Source organism: Acromyrmex echinatior, chromosome 3 (assembly GCF_024713525.1).
Source record: "Acromyrmex echinatior isolate Ae372 chromosome 3, ASM2471352v2, whole genome shotgun sequence".
NCBI classification, from domain to species: Eukaryota; Metazoa; Arthropoda; class Insecta; order Hymenoptera; family Formicidae; genus Acromyrmex; species Acromyrmex echinatior.
Genome location: NC_141854.1, coordinates 11,614,243 through 11,639,384, shown reverse-complemented (window position 1 = coordinate 11,639,384; position 25,142 = coordinate 11,614,243). Strand labels below are relative to the sequence as shown.

Below are 25,142 nucleotides of genomic sequence, written 5' to 3'. Positions count from 1 at the left end.
TATCGTGCTTAATTCAAGTGTTACCACAAAAAATTAAAGAATTAACCGTATAAAATGAAAAAATTTAATTTAAACAGAAAAATTAAAACATAAAAACACTTGGCGATACAGTTTAATAAAATTTATTTCTTGATTCAGTGTTCTCTTGAATAAATTACATCATTGTTTATTACTGATATATAATTTCCGTTTGCATGTATATTATATATCAAGTGCTGGAAATAAAACTTATTTTTGCATGTCAATGCTAATATTAAAGTAAACGTCCTAGAGAGTGATCGGACATGTACCTATGTCTCAACATTTACACAAAATATTATTTGTTTATATTATTAATCTGAAATGCTTTCTACAATTTTTAAATGCTTTAATAAATACTTTAAATACAATTAAATTATAATATTGTAACAGAAAAAACATTTGAAATTAATAATTCTTTTAAGATTAAATCTTGTGTGCAAGTATCCGCATATAGGTACTTGTCTAGTCATTCTGTTGGGGAACGTTTACCTTACAGCACATAATTAAATTTTCTATAATGATATGACGTTATGTTTTGTTTAAATAAATAATTACATACCTAGAAATCCTTAATTATCTTCACTAATCAATGCGTGCAAGTATCACTACATTCAAAATTCTATATCCAATTAAATTTATTTTGTTTCTTATTATTTCATTGTCGTGGTATATATTACAGTAAAGTAAGATATTGCTGTAGTTATAAGCTAAAAAAATATTTTAATCTCCATATTATGTTTTGATTATTGTAAACAGTGTTACATAAAATTGTGTTTTTAAATATTCATTAAATATAATAAATACATTCTCTCTAAGAGAAAAAAAGATAAGATAAATTTTTTTCCTAAACAATTAGTACACTGAAAATTCCATTTGGAATCAACTAATCTTTTGGTTAATTTTAGAAAATAAATTTTTGATTGATGCAAAAAAATAATTTAGTTAAAGCAAAAAATTTGGTTATTGTAACATTTTACTTGTGCTATCAGAAACGAGTGAGATATTACAATAATCAAATTTTTTGCTTCAATTAAAAATTAATTTATTGCATCATTCAAGAATTTATGTGCTCATGTGTACAAAAAAAACTTATTTTAATATAGACAAAATATTAGTTAATTCACTGAAATAGGATTTTCAGTGTATCACTAAAAGTGTTTATATTACCGTAGAAAATCCCTCTAGAGATGTTACGTAAATGTGTCCAATTGTTAGGGTGTAGGCTTTCAGAGAATTTTGCATCACAAACAAAAGTAATTTTTGCATTGATAATGGAGCTAAATACCACATTGTGTTATATCTAAAAACAAAAAAATTTAGATTTTGCACTATTTATAACAGTCATTTTTGTCTATAATTGTGTATTATAAAAAATTTTAATTCTTTACTTATTAAAAGTGTAATAAATATTACAATTATACAAAGATTCAAATATGAAATAGTTTTAAATGAAATTTAAATCGATATTTAGTCGTGCGGTCCTAAACAGGGAGAGGAGATGGGGTGAGTTGCTTTGCGTAGAGAGTCATTAGTAAGCAAAGAAGGGTATTGGATATGTTTTAATATTATATAATATATAGCAGAAATAAAAATTATTTTTTCAAATTTTTTTGTTAATAATTTTTTAATGAAGGAACGACGGCTAAAATTTATTGGAAGTTATTGAGGGTTATGATTTTGATAACATATGTCAAGATCAAGAATATCGGAGCTGCTTCCGTCAATATTTATCAAAAATTCTATTTTAGATCAAAGCGGACATTATGCTTGATGTTCATATGCAGATGTGCTGCGAATATTCTATAAAATTTTGTTAATATATATTTTAATTCTATAAACTATATTCCGTTTATCAGATACGAAACGCTATAATTAACTGATGAAGGAAATAACATTACAAATTACATTAATCGATAATTTAAAAATGATGTTAATAAATTTTAAAATACTGTAAAGGATTTATTGCGAAAAATATTATCTCAGTGGGAATTCGAAACTAAATAGATCGCTTCATACAAGCATTTTACGAATTCGATTATCGCATATGGAGATATTTGCTATAACAATAAAATAAAAATATATAATTGTTTATACATGTCTCTTTTTCAAAAAGACATATATAAATAATTATAAGTGAAATTTAAATAAAAAAAAGAATTTTAGTTTCGATCAAAGCGGATTACGATGCTTATAGAATGAAAAATGTATTTACAAAAAGGGATATATAAAGTTTTTGCCTCATGGAGTTGGAACCTCTCAAATCGATGAATTAATTTAGGGTATGATGATATCTATCGCTTAATAATAAATTCTACTGTTTTATTAATAGAGAAAGTGGGAAATATCATATTTGAAGGTTTACGAATCCAGCCGATCTTAATTGTTACTATTAACGATTTGACAATAATTAATTCGTTGAAGTCTACTTGACACATGCGCGCGCGCGTACATAATCACGCAGCATCTACGAATATTCATTATATGTATATTCATCGTTATATTATACATATGTATATACGTAAGCATACAAATGCTCTTTTAGTCAACATACAAACAGATCACATAAAAGAAACTTTTAAATGCTTCTAACTCAGCAACTAATTTGTCCAAAATTTTTAATCAGAGATGCAAAAACAACACATTACAAAAATCAAATTGATTAAAAACATTTTCTTTATATAAATCGTGGCATATCCTTTGCATAAGAACATATCAAGCATCAAAACCTGCTTTTTCACCGAAAATAGAATTCTTTCTCTCATTACATGAAATAATTTGTGATCAAATATTTATCTAAACATTATCTCAAAATAACAATGATTCTTCATTATTAATTTAATATAAAAGAATAACGTATTTAATATATTCAATCCACTAAAGTGAATCCCTGGGAGTTAGGTCGATTTTTATATATTCCCAACTCAATATAATAGATATATTATAACAATTACAAAGTAGAGACATGTTTTTTCTTATAATTTTTTTTCTTTTATATAATAATTTCATTTTTAACTTTATGATTATTTTTGTAAGATGTAATAGATTAGAAATTGATGAAAAATATTGTTGATTAAAAAACAAAATATATAATATGGACATTGAATTTGTCGAAAAAATTAATTTGTTTCGTCCATTTACAATTGGACTTGTATTTTATACGGTACTTACGCGGCATTAAATATTTCTGCGTAATGATCAATAACTGATTGTCCAACAAAATTAGTTACAAACATGACTACAAAATGACATCCTACTATACCGATGCACAATGTTATTTCGGACAACTCATTTAACAATATTAATGCATTAAGTAACTATAAAAATATATTATATTATCATTTATAAGTTTCCATTATTTATATACAAAATACAAATCTATGAAAATTGAACTGAATGTAAAATGTAAAAAACGTACATAAAAAGACATTACTTACTCGAAAAAGATTGCAACTTAAAGACATTACGCTGATTATTACTAGAGCGAAATACCATTTGTTCATAATATTCAAAAAAAATGTGGAAAACCTTTAATAACAAAGAAAAATCTAATTCATATTTTTAAGTCTAAATATATGAGGATTAAATAATACACTTTTTAAAATTAAAAATCAACGTTCGTCATGTAGGTAATAAATAATAAATGCTAAAAGAGTAAATTAAATAAAAACGAACTGAGCAGATTTTCTATGAATATGAACAGCACGAATAATTTTCTGATACATCACATGTGTTTTTCGATAAGCAGGAATTTGAAGTGTATGTTTAGTCACTGTATTTTCGATAATGTTACTGCAAACAATTTGCACATAATCAACAATTCAAGATACATTATTTTTTGTGCAAAATTAAAAGATATGCTTACCTAGCGATTTTAAAAGTTGCGCAACAATGTCTGAAAAATGCTAATGATAATGTTCCGATTGCAAGTACCGTAAACATTTCAATCATTATTAATACGATTTCTTGTATTAAATAAATATAAAAATACTGTTCCTTGTCAATAAAAAGTTCAAAATCCATCTTTATTTGGCGTGGTCGAGATTTATTCATCGGTATGATAGCGTCAAGGACAACTGGTGTTAATTCAATAATTACAATCAAAAACATAGCAAATGCGACTATAACTGAAAACGTTAAAATTAATAAAATAACATATCTTATTAATTATTATAATTACACAAAGTTAAATATAGGGATATATATATATATAAATTATATTTTATACACAATTTATTTTATAATTTACTTACAACTTAGAATTAATGATACAAGGCGATTTTCAATGGCGTATTTCTCTAATATTTTAATTTCACTTTCATCTTCAATTGAATTCCAGTCCAGTTTTATTTGTTTTAATAAATATTTCATCTATTATTTAAATAATTATTTCTTCCACATTTTCTTTTACTTGCAGGAATTAAAATTCTCGGTAATAAGTTATAAAAAGACCTCGCCATATAAAATTGCAAGGATACTTACTTCTTTAGAATTAAAATAACAAGAGTTATAAGTTATAATACCAAACATGGTCATGAAAATATAAGAAAGTTCTCTAAAAATAAATTCCAAGTTGCATGTTGATGTTAAGAAAGTCGTAAACTGTAACACATAAATTTGATACAACATACCAAATTTATATAATAAAGAATCACTCAAAGAGCGGTATGTCTAAGAAAAAAATGACCGAGAAATACCTGGAATAAAAGAATGAAATAATATGCGCCTAGGAAAAACACTGTTTGCACTTGCATAATAATCGACGTTTGATAAGGCCACAAACCAATCGCTGTCAACATAATCCGATAAACATTGTAATAACGTTCGCCAGAAAAGACCATCTTACTTAGTAGACGGAATATGTGCGAATGGATATCGCGAAATTGAAGAAAAACATCGAATATTTTTTTATTTTCCGCCAAATTTCATGTTGGAGAAAAATATGCGGTAGGTTATGTAATTTAATAATTTCCTATAATTACGCAATAAGAACAAAAAGTGCTATAATTCTATCAACCATTTGGAATAATGGTATAGTATATTAAAAACAACTACTTTTACGGAAATTGTCAATGTTATAAGAAAATATACATCTCATTTTGTGCTTATAGTCTGGACCGGCGCAGTTTAGCGTAAGTTGGTGGGGAAAGCAGTTCATAATATGACAAACTTCAGTGGACAAATGAATACTGCTTGAAATCAATTGTATATACCTTATAGTGCAAGATATTAATTACGAATTTTCGAAAATAATCTTCTCTATTGAATGATATATTATACGCATTATACGCATATACTTTATGTGATTAAAGTTTCAAGAGTTCGTGGAGCGAAAATTAAATATAAGCTCAAATTAAACCAGCAGACAATTACTCGTATGTAAAATACGTGTAATTAAAAATTTTCTACGTTTGGTCCTACATCTCATTTTAAGACCGTTCACGATAGAAAAAAAATAGTTTGTCGCGATCCTTTGCACGGAAATGCTTCGAATAATTGAAAACTTCGTTTTACAAATAAGGTTGTTCAAAAATATAATGAAAAAAAAAAAAGAAAAATAATGCCATGAAACAGAAATGCAATTAAAATAATAATAATAAAATAGTGTCACTAAAAAAGTTAAATTAAAATAATATTTTTTGCGTAAAATCTTTTTGTAAATGTATCAAAATCAAGATGTTCAAAAAACATAATTAAAAAATTAAAAATAATGACACGAAAAACAGACTATAGGTCTCGGAGAAACATCTCTAAGGATAAACGTAGGAAATTTTCGATTTGTCAATTTTGACATTAGTATTCAGTGATTTAAAAATCAATTAAGTTTAAATAAACAAAACTAGAAGCTGTTTAGTAAATTGTCATTGACTTATTATAATTCTTAGATTTTCTGCAATAGAGTTTTCTAAGTTTCATTAAGAAACAAAAACTTTTGTTATTTAGTAACAATACATAAATTGTAATCATAATGAAAAAATTTTTTTTAAAGATTAAAAGTGTTAATAACGTACTAAATTTTGATTGCAAGAACACTTTTTCAACGCGTCGCATTTATAGTAATAATATGATAAAATACGTGAAAATAGCCCTTTTTTGTAACTATTACTGCAAATTTTCAAAATTGTAACGTAATAGAACAATTCTACAACCAAATTTGGAATCAGCATCCACAAAAGTACGGGAAATGATTAATCTCATGTTGGTATTTTTTTTTGTTGAACTGTGTTAATTTTTTCTTATCCATCAATGTTATAATTATGAAACAAAGAAGAAAAATATAATAACACAAATTGTATTAGAAGAAGCTTTGTTAGATCATCTTTATTAAGATTTTTTTTTTTTTATTAAGATCTTTATTAAGATTTTTTTGTTAGAGCATCAGTTTCGTTATACAGAGCGTTTCAATCTTTTAGATACAGCGCTTATACCTACCTATATAAATACAGCAGACTAAACTATCAAAAAGTTTTTTAATTTTGTAATTTTCACAATAATTAATAAGAAATTAATTAGTAAATATTCCAGAATAAAAGTATATACACCTAATTTATCACTAAATATAAGCATATGACGAGATACGACCGCCTAGAGCGAGAAGTTTTCTCTCGCTGCTTATACGTAAAGACGCTTTAATAAGAATCTAGACATATGACAACTAGTTTTGATTTCGCCAATTTTCAACAATTAATAAGAGAAAAATAATGTAAAAAACAAATAAAAAAAAAGAATACAAAAAGAAACAAATATGGATGTACATCCTTCTTTCTCGCGATGATTTTGCTGAACCTAGATACCTTGTAAAACTCGTATTATTATTTAAACTGTTATTAGAGAGTCTTTAGTACGAATCATGGTCATCCTGTTAAACATTTATTGTTGTATGACTTTTGTTTGCATATATTATATGTCATGTGTTAAAAATTAAAATTATTTTTGTCATGTTAATGCTAATATTAATGCTAAAAATTAAAATTATTTTTGTCATATTAATACAACATATATTTTAATTTAAATTTTATGTATGAAATTTCCAATTTGTTTGAGGAAGTACAATAATTACGTACCTAGAAATTTGTTATAGTCGTCTGTTTCCAGTATAACTATTATATTCATTACATATACATATTCACTACATTTAAGGATCTACAATCAATTAGAAATTTTTATTTTCTCGTCGTGGTGCATATTACAGTAAAGTATGATATTGCTGTAGTTACAAGCTAAAAAAAATAGTTAAATCTTTATGTCACAATCATTAATTGCATATTTCATTGTTAATATCGTATATAACATTTAACATTACTGTCTTTATAAATACACATTAAGTACAATATAAAAGAGAAGATAAATTTTTTTCTAGACAATTATTTCTTCACTATATAAAGTATTTATTACTGTAGAAAATCCCTCTAGAGATGCTACATAAACATATCCAATTTTTAAGGTGTGAGTTTTCAGAGAATTTTGCATCACAAATAGAAGCAATTTTTGTATTGATAATGGAGCTAAATACCACATTGTACTGTACCTAAAAATTTACAAAATAGATTAGATTTAACATTATTTATAAAAGTCATTTTTTATTATGTTTGCGCATTTAAATTATAGGTAGCTGTTTTTTTGCATTTTAAAAGTATAACGAATTTACAAGTATTGTGTATATAAAGTGTGATCTTGACATCCAGGACACTTAAAGTCCCTAGATTGATAAAATACAGCAACGGAATGTCTAACTTTTTGCGTTAAAATGGTAGATAGAGTACGAATTCATCTATACATTACGTGCAATTTTGAACTTATATCAAATTTTCTATGCATTTTTTGTTAAACTAAACATTTGCCTTGTATAATATTTTTTGTTTCAAATGGTTGCGCATCCCATGCAACAATCGACGTCGTATAGTCATCCAAACGATGTCGCGTTCGTCATGCATGGACGACGTACTGAGTATATCTCTAAAGACATCCAGTAGATGTCTTTTGAACATTGTATCACCCCTCAAAGACGTCTAATGGACGTTGTTAGTATCCAATCTCAAACGACACTGAGAATTAATTTTAAAAATATGTTTCTTTCCTTACATATAAATTTTAAAAATATGTTTCTTTCTTTATATATAAATTTTAAAAATATGTTTCTTTCCTTATATATAAATTTTTAAGAACTGGAGGAAGGATACTAGACAGTAAAGTTGCCGTCAGTAAAGTCTGAGAACTGTCAAAAAACGTTTATCAATTGTCATCTTGAAGCCCAATTATAGGAACTCACTCTAAAAGCATCATCTCATTATACATTTCATCAAAAAAAGAATAAAATTATTTTATTGAGAAATCTAGATATTTCATCATACTGCGCATTTTATCCTATTCAATGAGGTTTTTAAATACGAATAATTGAACTTCATTGTGCCCCTGTAGTGGCGGTATCGCGCACTGCTTAAAAATTGAACATATTAACGATGTACCTTGGACATCCCTTAAATATCTTTGTAAATATCTTTAATATTTGATGTCTAAATAACATCTTTGGGGATGTAATTTATATATTCAACATATAGCGACATAACCCGAACCTTTTTAGACATACTTCGGAGAAACTTCCAAGAACGTCGAATTGTAGCTTGGGATGTGATGTAAACTTCGGTCTTCCGAACTGCACATGTATTTTCATACACTTTTATGTATTAAAATCTCAACGATAAAAAAACCCGTATTAAACTAAAGAACTCATAAATTAGTATGCACATATTTCTTTGTTCATAAATAAACTGATTACATATAAAATAACTGATTTACATAATTTCCATAATTATTCTTAGTAAATGATTTACATCACAAGTGCCAAATGATTTATTGTTGTGTCGTGACTCATTGCTAATGCCAACAATTGTTTCGTGAATTTTGCCGTTGATTTCATCAGGGAGAAACATACTGATACAGTGACGCAGTGAACGGTAAGGATCATGTAACATTGGCATTAGCAATAGATCGCGATACGACAATAACTCACAAATCCTTTGGTACCTCTAAAGACAATACCATGAAAATTTTAAAGTTATATCTTATAATCGATATATTTATTTATACTGTTTTCCTCACAAAATACGTTTGCAAAAATACGAGATGTGAATATTGAATTTGTCGAAAAATCAATTTGTTTCATTCATACATCATTGGAAATTAATTTTTATATAATACATACGCGGCATCAAATATTTCTGCGCTATGATCGATAAATGATTGTCCAACAAAATTAAATAAAAACATCAGCATAAAATGAGCTGTTACCATAGCGATGCTTAGTGCTATTTCGGAAATCTCGTGTGATACTGTTAATGCATTGAATAGCTACAAAAATTATTATATTATCATTCATACTTTAATTAAAATATTATATATCAATTATAATATTGTATATGTAATATTATAATGTATGAGATTTCATAATAATAGAAATTGAATTAAACGTTAGGCATAAATAAATTACTACATACATAAATGCGTTACTTACTCGAAAAAGATTGCAACTTAAAGACATTACGACGATTATCCCTATAGCAAAAAACCATTTGTTCATAATATTCATAAAAAATGTGGAAAACCTTTAAAAGAAAAATTTATTTCATACCTTTGAAATAAATATATAATAAATGTGCTTCTTTAAAATTAAGTTTAATGTTAGTCATGCATAATAGATGACAAATGTGTTAAAACAGTAAAGTAAAAACTAACTGAATAGATTTTCTATGAATATGAATAGCACGATTAACTCTCTGACACATCACGTGTGTTTTACGATAAGCAGGAATTTGAAGTGTATGTTTAGTCACAGTATTTTCAATTACGTTACTGCAAACAATTTGTATGTAATCAACAATTCAAGATAGATTATTTTTCCTTTTAGCAAAATTAAAAGATACGATTACCTAGCAATTTTAGAAGTTGCGCAACAATGACTGAGAAATGCTAGTGATAATGTTCCAGTTGCAAGTACCGTATACATGCCAATTAGCATTAATACGATTTCATGTATTAAATAAATGTAAAAATACTGATCCTCGTCAATAAAAAATTCGAAATCTATTAATACTTTACGTGGTCGAGATTTATTCATTGGACGTATGACAGTGTCAAGAACAATAGGTATCAATTCTACAATTATGAGAAGAAATATACCAAATGCGACGCAAACTGGAAAAGTAAAAAATAACAAGACCTCATATACAACTTTATTTAAATATCATATGTAAATAATTTCAAAAAGAGAAATATATATTGAAAATTATATACATATATATATAATTTATTTTATAATTTACTTACAACTTAGAATTAATGTTACAAGACGATTTTCAATAGCATATTTCTCTAATATTCTAATTTCATCATTATCTTCGATAGAATTCCAGTCCAATTTTATTTGATTTAATAAATATTTTATCTATTATTTAAACAATTGTTTCTCCCTAAATTTCTCTTACTTGCGATGTTTAAAATTCTCGAAAAAAATTCCGTCAAAAAAATAAAACTATAACTAATACTTACTTCTTTGGAATTAAAATAATAACAATTATAATGTATAATATATAATATAGTAACAAAAATATATGAAAATTCTTTAAAAATAAATTCCAAGTTGCACGTCGTTGTTAAAAAAGTCGTAAACTGCAACATATAAGTATGATACAATATATCGAATTTATATAATGAGCAATCACTCAAAAAAACGTTATGTATAAGAAGAGAAGGATTGAGAAATACCTGAAACAAAAGAATGAAGTAATATGCGCTAAGGAAGAACACTGATTGCACTTGCATAACAATCGGAGTTTGATAAGGCCACAAACCAATCGCTGTTAACATAATTCGATAAATGTTGTAATAATGTTTGCTAGAAGGGACCATCTTATTCAGTAGAGGGAATACGTTTAGAAATGAAAATATCGCAAATATTATAAATAATATCGTATTGTAAAGTGAACTAAACGTTTTTTAATTTTCCGCAAAATTTCTCTCACGCGAAAAAATGTATGGCATAACTAGTAATTTAATAATTTTCTATAAACGCAGAAAGTATAAAAAGTGCTATAATTTTATCACCTATAGAAATAATATGGTACATTTACAAGTACTTTGCGGCAATTGTCAATGTTATAAGAAAATATACCCTCATTACATTCTCGTAGTGTGGGCTGATACAATTTGAAGTAAGAGCGCTTGGAGTAAGATCTTGGCGCGAGAGCGTACAACGTGACAGAAAGTGTATAAACAAATTTTATCTTTAATCAAGTGTATTATAGTGCAAGAGATTAAAATATCAAGCGGTCCCAAACTATTCTTCTCTTTTGAATGATATATTACATGCATTATACGCATATATTTTATTGCTTCTTTATATAAGCCAGTAATGTTTACTATGATTCAGACGTTCGAGCTCGATTATGGTGCACATGTGAAGAATGCATGAGTGAATTGAGTACTTGTTGAAGTATAAAAACATTTTGGCTAGCATGTGGCGTATTCAACATAATCAAAGCACGCACTGATTCTCCGCGCGCTCCATGATCGTACTAAAAATTCTACTGATTGCAGTTGGTATTTTGAATGATATGAAAGGACGTTTTGATGTAAGATATATTGTATATTTCCTTTAAAGTACCGCTTTTAATTGAGATGATATTATTTGCAGAAAATACAATATTATTTTAACATAAGAAATAATTATGCATATGTTATTTCAACATTACCGTGTAATTATAATGTGTTAAATCTGTACAAGATTCAGATAATTCATTTTAGAAATGCATTTCGATAATTTTTACTTTATAATATCAATATCCTTAAATGTAACTTAGAGATGTCAAATAAAGTTGTATAGAAAAAAGTAATAGAAGTGCAAGTAAAATGTTCATTACCCATAGAATTAGAATTTAGTATTTTATAAAATAATACTAATCTCTTAGTTTTACGAAATCGCTAAAAGGATTAATAAGCCAATACCTGACATGTTGTAAGCAATTATGGTATTAAGTGTGAACATACATAAATACGATATAATTTATAATTTATGAATTAAATACTAGTTGTAAATAGACTCATTACAGATAAATCTTTAGTTGCTCTTCCATAAGTTGCTTTTTGGAGCCAAACACAGGATGTCGATGCGTAATAAGATTTATTAGTTCTAATTAGGTCTTATACATACGTTTCGAATTAGCTTCAGATCCTTTTCAATGCAAATTAAACGAACTCATTGAGTTTCCCGACGGACTGCACAAATATAATTAATATTTCATTGTTAACATAATTAAAAAAATAATAAAGTGTTGACAAAAAATAATAATCTAATACATTAAAGTCGTGAACAACTACAAAAAACTTACATGATATTCATTAAGTTTATAAAACGTACGTGTCATCTGTATGTGGACGTTACGATACATCTAAATAAAGTTAAGCTAAAGTACAAATCACGAAATAAATGAATAACAGAGATATTGAAGAGAGGAAAAACTCAGTTATTTTCAAATATAAAATCATATGCTTTATTAATTCCGTGTCTGATTGTATATTTAAATTATTTTGCTATTTGTAGATGAAAATGATTTCTGATATGAGTCTTTTATTTAATATTTTTTCTTAATCTAATATCTTAACATTGTCCCAGTCGAAATCATGTACTTGTTCTAGTCGATGTTCTGTGATGACTGATCTTTGGTCTGTATTTGATGGTTTCTATTAGGTGTTGGAATTAATTCGTAGCGTTTTACAAGTGATGGGAAGTACTTTCATTAATGTATTTTTTAATGCTCATGTGAAATAAATAACATTCTTTCATTAAAAAACGCTACGAATTAATTCCAACACCTAATATGTTCACTAATTCTGGTTTTGAGGGTCCTTCTTGTTTGATTCACGTATGATACGTCATTTGTATTCAATTTTATGAACTATGTCTAGTATGCAACACATGTGGAATTTGTCTTTCTGTATTCTAATGTAGTTATTTAATTTGTTGATAACTTTATATGCTATTTTATTAATTATGTTTGTTCCTCTTTAAAAAGTTTTTAATTTTTTCAAGCCAGCAATAAAAGGTGCTGTAAAGAAAATTTGTTTCTTTTCTATTAGGTGTTGGAATTAATTCGTAGCGTTTTTTAATGAAAGAATGTTATTTATTTCACATGAGCATTAAAAAATACATTAATGAAAGTACTTCCCATCACTTGTAAAACGCTACGAATTAATTCCAACACCTAATATTTTTTTGTTACTTGTTTGATTGTTATCAAGGCTGTTCCATTCAAAGAATTTCTTATGCAATCTTTTATTTATGATGGAAAAAATCAAATGCAAGGAGTAACCATTATTTAGTAATATTCTGATTATTTTATTGAAATTCTTAACGTGAAAAGAAGGATCCGATAAAAATAGTATTCAATTTATTAGACTCACTAAACTCCAATTTTCTGGTGCAGAGGATGTTGAGAGAAATAATTAAGGTAACGTCCACAAGACGTATGTTCTGATATCAGTTATAGATATATATATAATTTATAATTATCTCGTAACTTTTTCCAATTTGTACATATACTGAATTATACAACTCTTTTATATTTAAAAAGAAATTTAACCATTTTCAGTTAACCATATGATAATCATATGTTGAAAATGTTCATGAAAACATCGGTACTCAAGTACATTTTGATGAATTTTATTTATTTATTCAGTGTTCTTTTAAATAAATTACATCATTGTTTATATTACAAAACGAGAAAAAGTAAAATATACGGCGAAAATAAACTTTAGCATTGTCCAGTATATTTCTATATATTACACAAGCTTGAGAATACTAATAATCCTAAAAGTAAAAAAAATGTTCCTAACAAAGTAAAAGATTAATCTTAGCTATTTTGCCAGGATGTACTTCTGAAAAGATGAATCCTCCGATTTTCTTCTCGATTGATATTCTACTATATTTTGATATTCCTAATTACGAATATGATCATGAAAATTACTGACAAGATCATTTTCAACAAATATTTAAAAAACGATTTTTTTCACATTTTTTGCATAGGAAATCATGCGCTTCTTCATGGGGGGGGGGGGGATGAAAGTCACTTCGCGTGGAAAGTCGAAACCCATGTGCAACAGTACAATTATGGAAAGTCGTGCATCCCTTAAACAGGGGAGGAGGGGGGTGAGAGTTGCTTCGTGTGGAAAGTCGAAACCCACATGCAACAGTACAATTATGAAAGTCGTGCACCCCTTTGCAGAGAGGAGGGAGGCACAAACCAAAATCTAACAGCTCTACTTGTGATCACATAAAATGTAAAAGTTTATATTTAACCGTAAAAATGACCTTATCAGCAATTTCCATGATCATATTTGTAATCAACACACAAAAATACAGCAATATAGATAAAAATAATTTTTTGACCTTGAAAATGATCTTCGGTAAATGATCGGTAATTTTCATGATCATATTCGTAATTAGGGCATCAAAATACAGTAGTATATATAAAACGACAAGAAAATCGGGGAGTTCGCTTTCGGAAGTACATTCTTTTGCCATTGCATATTTGCGCCATCTTAGCACTCGCTGCTTAATAAAACCGCACAGTACAAATCATGGTTTATCCTACTATAATTACCAATACATGATTTCTGCTTGTATGTATTATATGTCAAGTGCTAAAAATTAAAAATATTCTTGATATTTTAATACTGATAATAACACAGCATATATTTAAATTTATATAATAATATAAAGTTTATGTTTTGCTTGAGTAAATAATTACGTACCTAAAAATCAGTCATAATCTTCTGTCATTAATACATATGTAAGTATTACTACATTCAAGATTCTATAATTAAAACTTTTACTTTGCATTATTTCATCGTTGTAGTATATATTACAGTAAAATATGATACTGCTGTAGTTATAAGCTAAAAAAATATTTTAATCTTTGTAAAGAAATCATCAAAAGATTTGACTGCTATGTAACAGTAAACAGTATTGTGTAAAATTATTATCTTTATAAATACGCATTAAATACATTAAAAAAATACAAAAATTGTTTCTTAGACAACTAGTTTAATGTTTACTGTAAAGTATTTATTACTGTAGAAAATCCTTCCAGAGATGTTACATAAATATGACCAATTATTAGAATATGAGTTTTTAGAGAATTTTGCATCACAAATAAAAGTAATTTTTGTATTGTTAATGGAGCTAAATACCATAATGTATTATACCTATAAATTTATAAAAATATTAGATTTAGCATTACTTATAACATTTACATTTACTTATGCTTGCGCATTTAAATTATACGTAACGTGTATATTTTTACACATTTCATAACAAATTTATAAGAATTATATATGGATATAAAATGTTCACTTGATATCCGAGACATTACAATGATGACATTACAATGTGATCTGATGTCAATGTATGAATATCAGGCATGCGTGCGTACGTATGTGCGTGCGCATGTACCTAAAAAATATTTTTGAATGAAAGAAGCGCAACAACAATAACATATGATTATAATTCTACACTTTCACCTATTGCTGCATTATCTCATTGATTTCTACTTGCATCAGCAATATTCAATAGAGTACTATTAGGATATTTAATTTTAAAAACGCGTAGGGTCCTTATTCTGCTGAAATGCTACACACAATACGCACGCGCGCAAAATGTACGACCATTCATACCTTACATGAATAAATATGTATACGCGACGTACAAGTGCTTGTGTCGGAGAACGCGATGTAAAAACGGATCACATAAAAGAAACGTTCAAATCTATTCAGGAAATAGCCATAGAAGTATATTGCCCATTGAAATTTTTTATCAGAGATGCAAGAACTACAACATATTACAAATTCAAGCAAATTGACTAAAAAGATTACTTCATGTAAGTAATGCGGGGTACTTTAAAACATTAAAAGTATGAAGATACTATTTGATCGAAAATATATTTCTTTCTTTCATTTTATGAAATAATAGATTGTAAAATAGTTAAATATAAATATTATTCTAAAATAATATATATAATGACTTGTTAAACATTATCAACCTAATTTAAAAAATGAATTATTCTAATAATCTATTATTCAATATTTAAGTAATAGATTATTAAAGTTCATGATTATATTTAGAAGATATAACAGTTTCGAAATTGATAAAAAATATCATACGAAATAACATTGATTTCCTTAAATAAATGAATTGATTTCGTTCTTTGGAAATTTTGATGTACATATGATACTTACGCGGCATTAAATATTTCTGCGCTATGATCGGAAATTGACTGTCCAACAAAATTAAATACAAACAACATAACAAAATGAATTATTATCACACCGATAGATATTACTATTTCGGAAATCTCATTCGATACAGTTAAGGAATTAAGTAACTGTAAAAATACGTTATATTACTATTCATATTTCAATATATGTATATATAAAATGTACGAATTCATAACTACAAAAAACAAATTAAATTTAAAACGTAAAAAATATATTACATAAATGTAAGTAAATTACTTACACGAAAAAGATTGCAACTTAAAGATATTACGCTGATAACTAATATAGCGAAAAACCATTTGTTCATTATATTAATATAGAATGTAGAAAACCTTCAATAAAGAAGAAAAGTCTCAAAGCTTAGAGTTAAATATATAAGGGCATTAAAAATATACTTTTTTTTTAAATTAAAATTAATGTGCGACATATATAATAAATAGTAAATATGTAAAAGAGTAAATTAAAGACTAACTGAATAGATTTTCTATGAAAATGAACAGCACGATTAATTTTCTGACACATCACGCGAGTTTTATGATAAGCAGGAATTTGAAGTGTATGTCGAGTCACTGTTTTTTCTATTAAGTTACTGCAAACAATTTTTACATAATTAATAATACAAAATAAATTATTTTTTAAACAGAATTAAAAGATACACAAATACCTAGCGATTTTAAAAGTAGCGCAACAATGTCTGATGAACGCGTAAGATAATGCTCCCGTAGCAAGGATGGTAAAAACTTCAATTATTACTGTTATGATTTCATATATTAAATAAATATAAAAATATTGCTCCTCGTCGATAAAAAATTCGAAATTTATTTTTACTTTACGTGGTCGAGATTTGTTCATCGGTGTGACAGCGTCAAGGACAACTGGTATCAATTCAATAATTATAACAAGAAATATAGCAAATGCGACGACAACTGGAAAAGTAAAAAATAACAAGATGACATACTATTTGTTTAATTATCATAACGATACAAGTATCAAATAGAGAAGGATATATTGTATAATTAATTTTATAATTTACTTACAACCTAGAATTAGTGAGAAAAGACGATTTTCATTAGCATATTTTTCTAATATTCTAATTTCATTATCTTCGATTGAATTCCAGTCCAATTTTATTTGTTGTAACAAATATTTCACCTATTATTTAAACAATTATTGCTTTGAAAATTTCTTTTACATACAGTAATAAAAATTTTCGGGTTAAAAAAACTTTTCCATAAAAATGAAGTTACAAGTACTACTTACTTCTTTAGAATTACAATAATAAGCGTTATAAAATACAATACATAATGTGGTGAAGAAAATATATGATAATTGTTTAAAAATAAATTCCAAATTGCAAGTTGTTGTTAAAAAAGTCGTAAACTGCAACACATAATTATGATAATATTAGTCAAATTTATTTAAAAATCACGCAAAAAAGCGTTATGTAAAAAAAAAGAATCGCGGAACACCTGGAATAAAAGAATGAAACAATATGTGCCAAGGAAGAACACCGATTGCACTTGCATAATAATCGGCGTTTGATAAGGCCACAAACCAATCGCTGTTAACATAATCCTATAAATGTTGTAATAACGTTCGCCAGAAAAGACCATCTTACTTAGTAGATGGAATACGTGCGAATAGGAATATCACGGAATTACTGAATAACATAGTACTAAATATTTTTTTATTTTCCTAAGCTATTTATTGTAGGAAAAAATATGTGATCGGCTATGTAATTTAATAATTTTCTGTAATTACGTAGTCAGTACAAAGTGCTATAATTTCGTTAACCATTTGAATAACATGTTACACTGAAAATGATTATTTTTGCGGCAATTGTCAATATTATAAGAAAATATACCTCTCATTATGTTCTTATAGTTTGGACCGGCGCAGATCGAAGTAATTTGACGCGAGAGTGTAATTCACAGTGTGACCTTCCTCCCAATCAAAAAAGAAGTTTTATATTAAATCAACTGAATATACACCTTATATTGCAAGATATTAGATACTTAGATCTTTGAAAGCAATTTTCTGTTTTTAATGTTATATTACATGCATTACATGTATATATATTTTATTGGTTTTTCAAAAAAGTCAGTAATATTTACTAGGATTCAGACGTTCAGATATGATTATGAGGTATGTACGGAGATCTGTCGCGCGCAAGAGTGAATTGAGTATTTGATAAAGTGCAATAGCAACATTTTGATTGACGTGTGGCCTACTCATACAATACAAATATGAAGGGCGCAACAATTTTCTTCGTGTTCCATGATCGTGCCTAAAGGTCCGAATCGTATTAATTGTATTACTTTGAATAATATAAAAGAATGTTATGATGAAAGAAATATTGTAGATTTTTTTTAAAGTATCTCCTTCAATTGTAATATTGATCCTTGAAAATACAGTATAATTTTAATGTTAAAAATAATTATGTATAAGTGATTATATCAATATCATGATGCAATTACAATATTATAAATGTAATATTATAATGTGTGAAATTATTATAATTACAGCAAATAATTATTATAATGTGTTAAATCTTTATAAACTTCTTATAATTCATTTTACAAATGCATTTCGATTATTTCAATTTTATTATATCGGTTTTTTTTAATGTATCTTAGAAATGTAAACTTATACAAAAAAACATTCATATGTGCAAGTAAAATATATACTATGCATAGAATTAGAAATAGCGTTTTATAAGGTAATTATAATCGAAGATTTTATGAAATTATAAAAAAGATTTAACGAGAAAACATTTGACGTGCTATAAACAATTACAAAATATTAAGTATATAAACATTATACATAAATTATAATATTAATTATAACTACGTACCTCGCAGTTTTTCGAATTTGAAGATATATTAAATTATATGTGTATCTCTTCCATATATATAAGAAGAAGATTAATCATTTTGAATTAACGATATGTTAACGGTATGTTGAAAATTCTCATGAAAACATTGGTAATGAGATACATTTTAATAAATTTTATTGTTTATTCAGTGTTCTCTTAAATAAAATACATCATTATTTATTGACACAAGAAAAAGTGAAGTACACGGCGAAAATAAACTTTGGCATTGTCCAGTATATTAATTTGTATTACACAAGTCCTTAAATAGCAACATTCCGAATAAGTAATAATATGTCCCTAATATGTGAAAATAAAGAACAGATTAACCTCAGATATTAATCGGTTGCACATTTTTGCGGCATCTTAGCACTCGATGCATAGTAAAACCGCGTAGTACGAATCATGAATTATCCCACTACGATGACTAATATATGATTTCAGCTTGCATGTATTACGTGTTAAGTGCTAAAAATTAAAATATTTTTGATATTTTAATGCTGCTAATGGTACAGCATATACGTAAATATTATATAATAATATGAAATTTATGATTTGTTTAAGCATTTGAGTATAATTACGTACTTAGAAATCTGTAACAATCTTCTATTATTAATACGTACAAATATTACTACATGGTTTTATAACCAATTAAAACATTTGTTTTGTATTATTTCATCGTCGTGGTATATATTACAGTAAAGTATGATACTGCTGTAGTCACAAGCTAAAAAAATATTTTAACTTTTGTAAAACAATCATCAAGATTTGATTGTTACAGCCAATGTTGTGTAGCATTATTGTTTTTCTAAATACGCATTAAATACAATAAAAAAAAGATAAAAAATAAATTTTTTCCTAGACAATTAGTTTACTGTTCACAATAAAGTATTTATTACTGTAGAAAATCCTTCTAGAGATGATACATAGATATGACCAATTGTTAGGGTATGACTTTTCAGAGAATTTTGCATCACGAATAAAAGCAATTTTTGTATTGATAATGGAGCTAAATACCACGTTGTATTATACCTATAAATTTATAAAAATGTTAGATTTAGCATTATTTATAACTTTTCATTTTGCTTATGCTTGCGCACTTAAATTATATGTAACTTGTATTTTTCCTTCATTTAATGACAAATATACAAGTATTCTACAAATAAAATATGCACTTGATATCCGAGACACTACAATATAACCTGATGTCTATGTATAAATATCCGTAAATGCGTGTGTACGTGCGTGCATGAGCGCATGTACTTAAAAATGTTATTAAATAAAAGTAGCAACCACAATGATATTATATGATTATAATTTTACTTTTTCATCTATTACTGGATTATCTTGTTGATTTTTGCTTGCGTCAATACTGTTCAATATTGTTCAGCACTGCTGAGATATTTAACTATAAAGAAGCTTGTGCTCGTTATTCTGCTGAAATTCTACGCATATATGTATACAAACGCGCGCGCCAACAGCATGTACGGATACTCATACCTTGCAAACACTTATACGTACATCTACATGACATATAAAAGTTCGTGAAGAACGCGATGTAAGAACGGATCACATTTATTCAGAATTATAAAAGAAATGTTCAAATTCATTCAGTAACTAACCATAGAAATATATTATCCACTGAAATTTTTTATCAGAGGTACAAGAATTACAGATTACAAATTCAAGGAAATTTACTAAAAAGATTATTTAAGTCATATATATAAGTCATCGTTTATATAAGTCGTGCGGATTACTGTGAATATAAACGTTGAAAATACGAAGATATTCTATGATCAAAAGTACATTTCTTTCTCCCATTTTATGAAATAATAGATTGCCAAATACTTATTCCTAACAGCAGAGATACGTTCAGTGGACGTCCTGCCAGCTCCACAGGACATCTACAGAATGTCCTATTGCAGTCCAAAGATGTCCTGGAGATGTCCTGTGAAATGAGCGCCTCATTATGCCCTTCGATATCTATAAGACATCCAAACCAAAGTCCTAAAAAAAGTCCATCAGTAATCCTTGAAGTAATTCTATTACATAGGCATCCAAAAGATATCCTAAGAACAATCGCAGGATATCTTTTGGATAAAGTGTGCTGAATCTATATAAGACTGTAATATTTTACAAAATATTATTATATTTGTTAATTTTGTTGATATAAAAAAAAATGCATTCATATCTTATACACTAAGCACGTACAAAAACTTAATATGAATAATTACGATATGTCTGAGCTTACATATATTTCTTTATATATACATGGTGACTAAATTTTAAAGAGGCCACACATTTATCGGCAGTCTTAGAATATAGGAAAATTCAAAAATAGATTCCGCGGATTACAGACAGACACTTTTAGAATTTCTTATTTTTATGTCTTATGGATGCATGCAGCACGTAATGAGGCGATCATTTGATAGTCCACAAAATGTCCATAGGAGGTGCTTAGAATCTTATGAAGCGTTTATGAGATTTTTAAACGCTCATTTATTAGAAAGACATTTTAAAATTAAAGACATTCTAAAATTTTAATCTTAGTATCATGTTCTAAACATATCCTATATATGTCCCAGAATATTCAGCATGTATTCAGACTCATCCTAAGGACGTTTTGTGCTGTTAAGGACATAAATATCATTCTAAAATAATAATGTCTGTTTAAACATTATGAATCTAATTAAAAAAATGGATTATTCAACATTTAAAAAATGGATTAAAATTTATAATTATATTTTAAGAAGAAAAAAATAGTTTAGAAATTAATAAAAATATCATACATGTAAACAATGACTTCATATAAATGAATTGATTTCGTTTATTATGAAGATTTTAATGTATATATGATACTTACGCGGCATTAAATATTTCTGCGCTATGATCGGAAACTGACTGTCCAAGAAAATTAAATACAAACATTGAAATAATATGACCTGTTACCATACTGATACACATTATTATTTCGGAAAATTCATTTGATAAGGTTAATGCATTAAGTAGCTATAAAAAAATATTGTATTAGTATTCATGTGTATTTTAATTTAGACATACGAATTAACTATAAAAATTGAATTAAAGTATTGTAAGACGTAAAAAATGTAATACATACATAAGTGCATTACTTACTCGAAAAAAATTGCAACTTAAAGACATTACGCAGATTATCACTAAAGCGAAATACCATTTGCTCATAATATTCATAAAAAATGTAGTAGAAAACCTTTAATAACGAAGAAAAATTTAATTCATACCCCTGAATTAATTATATTTAAAAATATGATTTTTTTTAAATTAAAATTAATGTGAGTCGTGTATAATAGACAATAATGCTAAAAGAATAAATTATGTAAAGACTAACTGAATAGATTTTCTATGAATATGAACAGCACGATTAATTCTCTGACACATCACGAGTGTTTTCTGATAAGCAGAAATTTGAAGCGTATGTTGAGTCACTGTTCCTTCGATTAAGTTACTACAAACAATTTTTATATAATCAATAAACAATTCAACATAGATTATCTTCTTCAGCAAAATTAAAATATAGACACATACCTAGCAATTTTAAAAGTAGCACAACAATGCCTGATAAGGGTGAACGATAATGTTGTCGTTGCGAGAACGGTAAATATTTCAATTATTAATGTTATGATTTCATATACTAAATAAATATAAAAATACTGTTCCTGGTCAATAAAAAATTCAAAATCTATTTTTACTTTACGTGGTCGAGATTTGTTCATCGGTGTGACAGCGTCAAGAATGACTGGTATCAATTCAATAATTATAATAAAAAATATAGCAAATACGACGACAACTGGACATTAAAAATAACAAGATGACATACAATCTTCGTAATAATCGTGAGTAAACAGTAAAAGTTTCGAATAGACAGGTACATATCCAAAATACGTTATTTAATATATCTATTTCATAATTTACTTACAACTTGAAATTAGTGACAAAAAACGATTTTCATTTTCATATTTCTGTAATATTCTAATTTCACTATCATCTTTGATTGAATTCCAGTCCAATTTTATTTGTTTTAACAAATATTTCACCTATCATTTAAATAATTAATAATTAATAGTGTTTCTAAAGTTCCTTTTATTTGAATTCTCGGGGTAAAAAAGCTTTTCCATAAAAATAAAATTTCGAATAATACGTACTTCTTTAGAATTAAAATAATAAGCGTTATAAGTTGTAAAACATAATATGGTAATTAAAATATATGACAGTTCTTTAAGTATAAATTCCATGTTGCACGTTGTTGTCAAAAAAGTTGTAATCTGCAATACATATGTATGTTAATAATATATGAAATTTATGCAGACCATTTATGCAGAAATGTATTCAGTCAAATAAAATAATAAAGAACATTCAAACATATATTTGTGTAATAATTCGTTCGAGTTAAGAAGAATAATAAAGTAAATAAGTATTAAAATGTATCTTAAAAATGTTTCAATATATTTGAAAGTAAAAATGCGTTTTAATAAATACTGATTAGTATTAACATATTAACGTTATGATGTATGAATTACTAAGTAAACAATTTCATAAGTAATTAGAATTCATCACTTAATAACGGAGATATTAAGAAGGACTAATACATTTATAATAATCATAATCTCCTTAAATCATCTAAGGAAGTGTTAAGTGTAAGAAGAAAAGAGTTGTGAAATACCTGGAATAAGAGAATGCAGCAATATGCGCCAAGGAAGAACACAGATTGCACTTGCATAATAATCGTCGTTTGATAAGGCCACAAACCAATCGCTGTTAACAAAATCCGATAAATGTTGTAATAACGTTCGCCAGAAAAGACCATCTTACTTAGTAGACAAAATACGTGTGAATGGAAATATCACGGAATTACTGAATAACATCGTACTGAATATTTTTTAAATTTTCCGCAAGCTATCTCCTGTAGGAGAAAAAATATATGATAAGCTATGTAATTTAATAATTTTCTATAATTACGCAGTGAGAGCAAAAAGTACTACAATTTCGTCAACCATTTGAAATAATGACATGTTACATAGAAATATGACTATTTTCGTGGCAATTGTCAATATTATAAGAAAATATACCTTTCATTACGTTCTTATAGTTTGGACCGGCGCAGATCGGGGTAAAACTTTGCATCAGAGCGTAATTTCCAATATAATGCATCTCCAGTCAACAAATAGGTTTTATTTTGAATCAATTGAATGTATCTTAGTGCTAAGATATTAGATACTTAGATCTTCGAAAGCAATCTTCTCTTTTGAACGTTGCAGATATTACATGCGTATATACGTATATATTTTATTGGTGTTTTAAATTATAAAGTCAGTATTATTTACTAGGATCAATATTATCACAATTGAAGGAGACACTTTAAAGAAAATATACAGTATTTCTTACACCAGATATTCTTTTATATTAGAGTTGTTAAAAAAACATGTTTTTTTTTATTTTATACAAAAAATATTGTTTATTTTATTTAGAATAATGTTTTCTGTTTCATTTTGTGTTTTTTAAGCAACAAAAAACATGTTTTAAACAAGAAAAAAATGTTTTTTTGTTTAAAATCTTTTTTGTTGGTTAAACAAAAAAATATTGTATGAATGTTTGAACCTTTCGCCATAAAAAATAATAAATAACTGATAGAATTAGTTATTTTTATTTATTGTTTTTAGTTTATATTACTGCTAATATGTTTCTTGTATGAGCATCAATGAGTGTTTTTCCAAAATGAACGCGAATTCATTATCGACCTTATTAATCCTGCGGGTAAATAAAATCGGGTTGATAAATCGGGAGTACTGGTTCATACTATCCTGCAGCCATGCCAGACGTTATATCCTATCGAGCAAAAACTCCGTTCAAAATTTATCTTTTTTGTGAGGAAGCATTTAAAAATGTTAAG

General features: G+C 26.8%; 5 protein-coding genes across 23 annotated transcripts in view; 1 reads left to right on the top strand and 4 right to left on the bottom strand.

Annotated features, from left to right (window-relative positions):
- Nucleotides 1-25,142, top strand: part of LOC105150032 (uncharacterized) — a 211,953-nt gene that overhangs the window by 92,564 nt on the left and 94,247 nt on the right. The window lies entirely within an intron of this gene.
- Nucleotides 107-7,104, bottom strand: LOC147910219 (uncharacterized). Its single transcript, XM_087404293.1, has 10 exons — nt 4,716-7,104; nt 4,501-4,620; nt 4,272-4,389; nt 3,884-4,145; nt 3,694-3,810; nt 3,456-3,546; nt 3,190-3,335; nt 1,189-1,321; nt 581-728; nt 107-215 (listed from the first exon to the last, which is right to left on the bottom strand). The coding sequence occupies exons 1-9, from the start codon at nt 4,857-4,859 to the stop codon at nt 672-674; spliced, it is 1,188 nt and encodes a 395-aa protein (XP_087260419.1). The 5' UTR covers nt 4,860-7,104; the 3' UTR covers nt 107-215; nt 581-671.
- LOC147910218 (uncharacterized) lies at nt 7,179-12,350 on the bottom strand. Of its 6 annotated transcripts, XM_087404235.1 has the most exons (9): nt 10,780-12,342; nt 10,564-10,683; nt 10,342-10,459; nt 9,945-10,209; nt 9,751-9,867; nt 9,530-9,620; nt 9,221-9,366; nt 7,414-7,546; nt 7,179-7,238 (listed from the first exon to the last, which is right to left on the bottom strand). In XM_087404235.1, the coding sequence occupies exons 1-9, from the start codon at nt 10,921-10,923 to the stop codon at nt 7,182-7,184; spliced, it is 1,191 nt and encodes a 396-aa protein (XP_087260361.1). In that variant the 5' UTR covers nt 10,924-12,342; the 3' UTR covers nt 7,179-7,181. The 6 variants fall into 6 exon arrangements, 5 of the variants coding, with proteins under 5 accessions (XP_087260361.1, XP_087260360.1, XP_087260362.1 ...); XM_087404234.1 differs by having other exon boundaries at nt 10,564-11,381; XM_087404236.1 differs by lacking the exon at nt 9,751-9,867 and having other exon boundaries at nt 10,564-12,350.
- On the bottom strand, nt 11,518-19,268 carry LOC147910217 (odorant receptor Or2-like). 7 transcript variants are annotated; one of them, XM_087404317.1, is made up of 11 exons: nt 17,814-19,192; nt 17,605-17,724; nt 17,382-17,496; nt 17,178-17,270; nt 17,009-17,096; nt 16,817-16,933; nt 16,586-16,676; nt 16,306-16,451; nt 15,777-15,898; nt 14,824-14,967; nt 11,518-14,712 (listed from the first exon to the last, which is right to left on the bottom strand). In XM_087404317.1, exons 1-10 carry the CDS (start codon nt 17,955-17,957, stop codon nt 14,831-14,833), a joined length of 1,173 nt encoding a protein of 390 aa, XP_087260443.1. In that variant the 5' UTR covers nt 17,958-19,192; the 3' UTR covers nt 11,518-14,712; nt 14,824-14,830. The 7 variants fall into 7 exon arrangements, with proteins under 7 accessions (XP_087260443.1, XP_087260442.1, XP_087260447.1 ...); XM_087404319.1 differs by lacking the exons at nt 11,518-14,712; nt 14,824-14,967 and adding an exon at nt 15,128-15,276; XM_087404316.1 differs by lacking the exon at nt 15,777-15,898 and adding an exon at nt 15,144-15,276 and having other exon boundaries at nt 11,518-14,967; nt 17,009-17,270.
- On the bottom strand, nt 19,338-24,542 carry LOC105150028 (uncharacterized). Of its 2 annotated transcripts, XM_087404263.1 has the most exons (10): nt 23,916-24,542; nt 23,398-23,517; nt 23,172-23,289; nt 22,781-23,042; nt 22,584-22,700; nt 22,352-22,445; nt 22,080-22,225; nt 20,116-20,248; nt 19,802-19,943; nt 19,655-19,684 (listed from the first exon to the last, which is right to left on the bottom strand). In XM_087404263.1, exons 1-9 carry the CDS (start codon nt 24,057-24,059, stop codon nt 19,887-19,889), a joined length of 1,191 nt encoding a protein of 396 aa, XP_087260389.1. In that variant the 5' UTR covers nt 24,060-24,542; the 3' UTR covers nt 19,655-19,684; nt 19,802-19,886. The 2 variants fall into 2 exon arrangements, with proteins under 2 accessions (XP_087260388.1, XP_087260389.1); XM_087404262.1 differs by lacking the exon at nt 19,802-19,943 and having other exon boundaries at nt 19,338-19,684.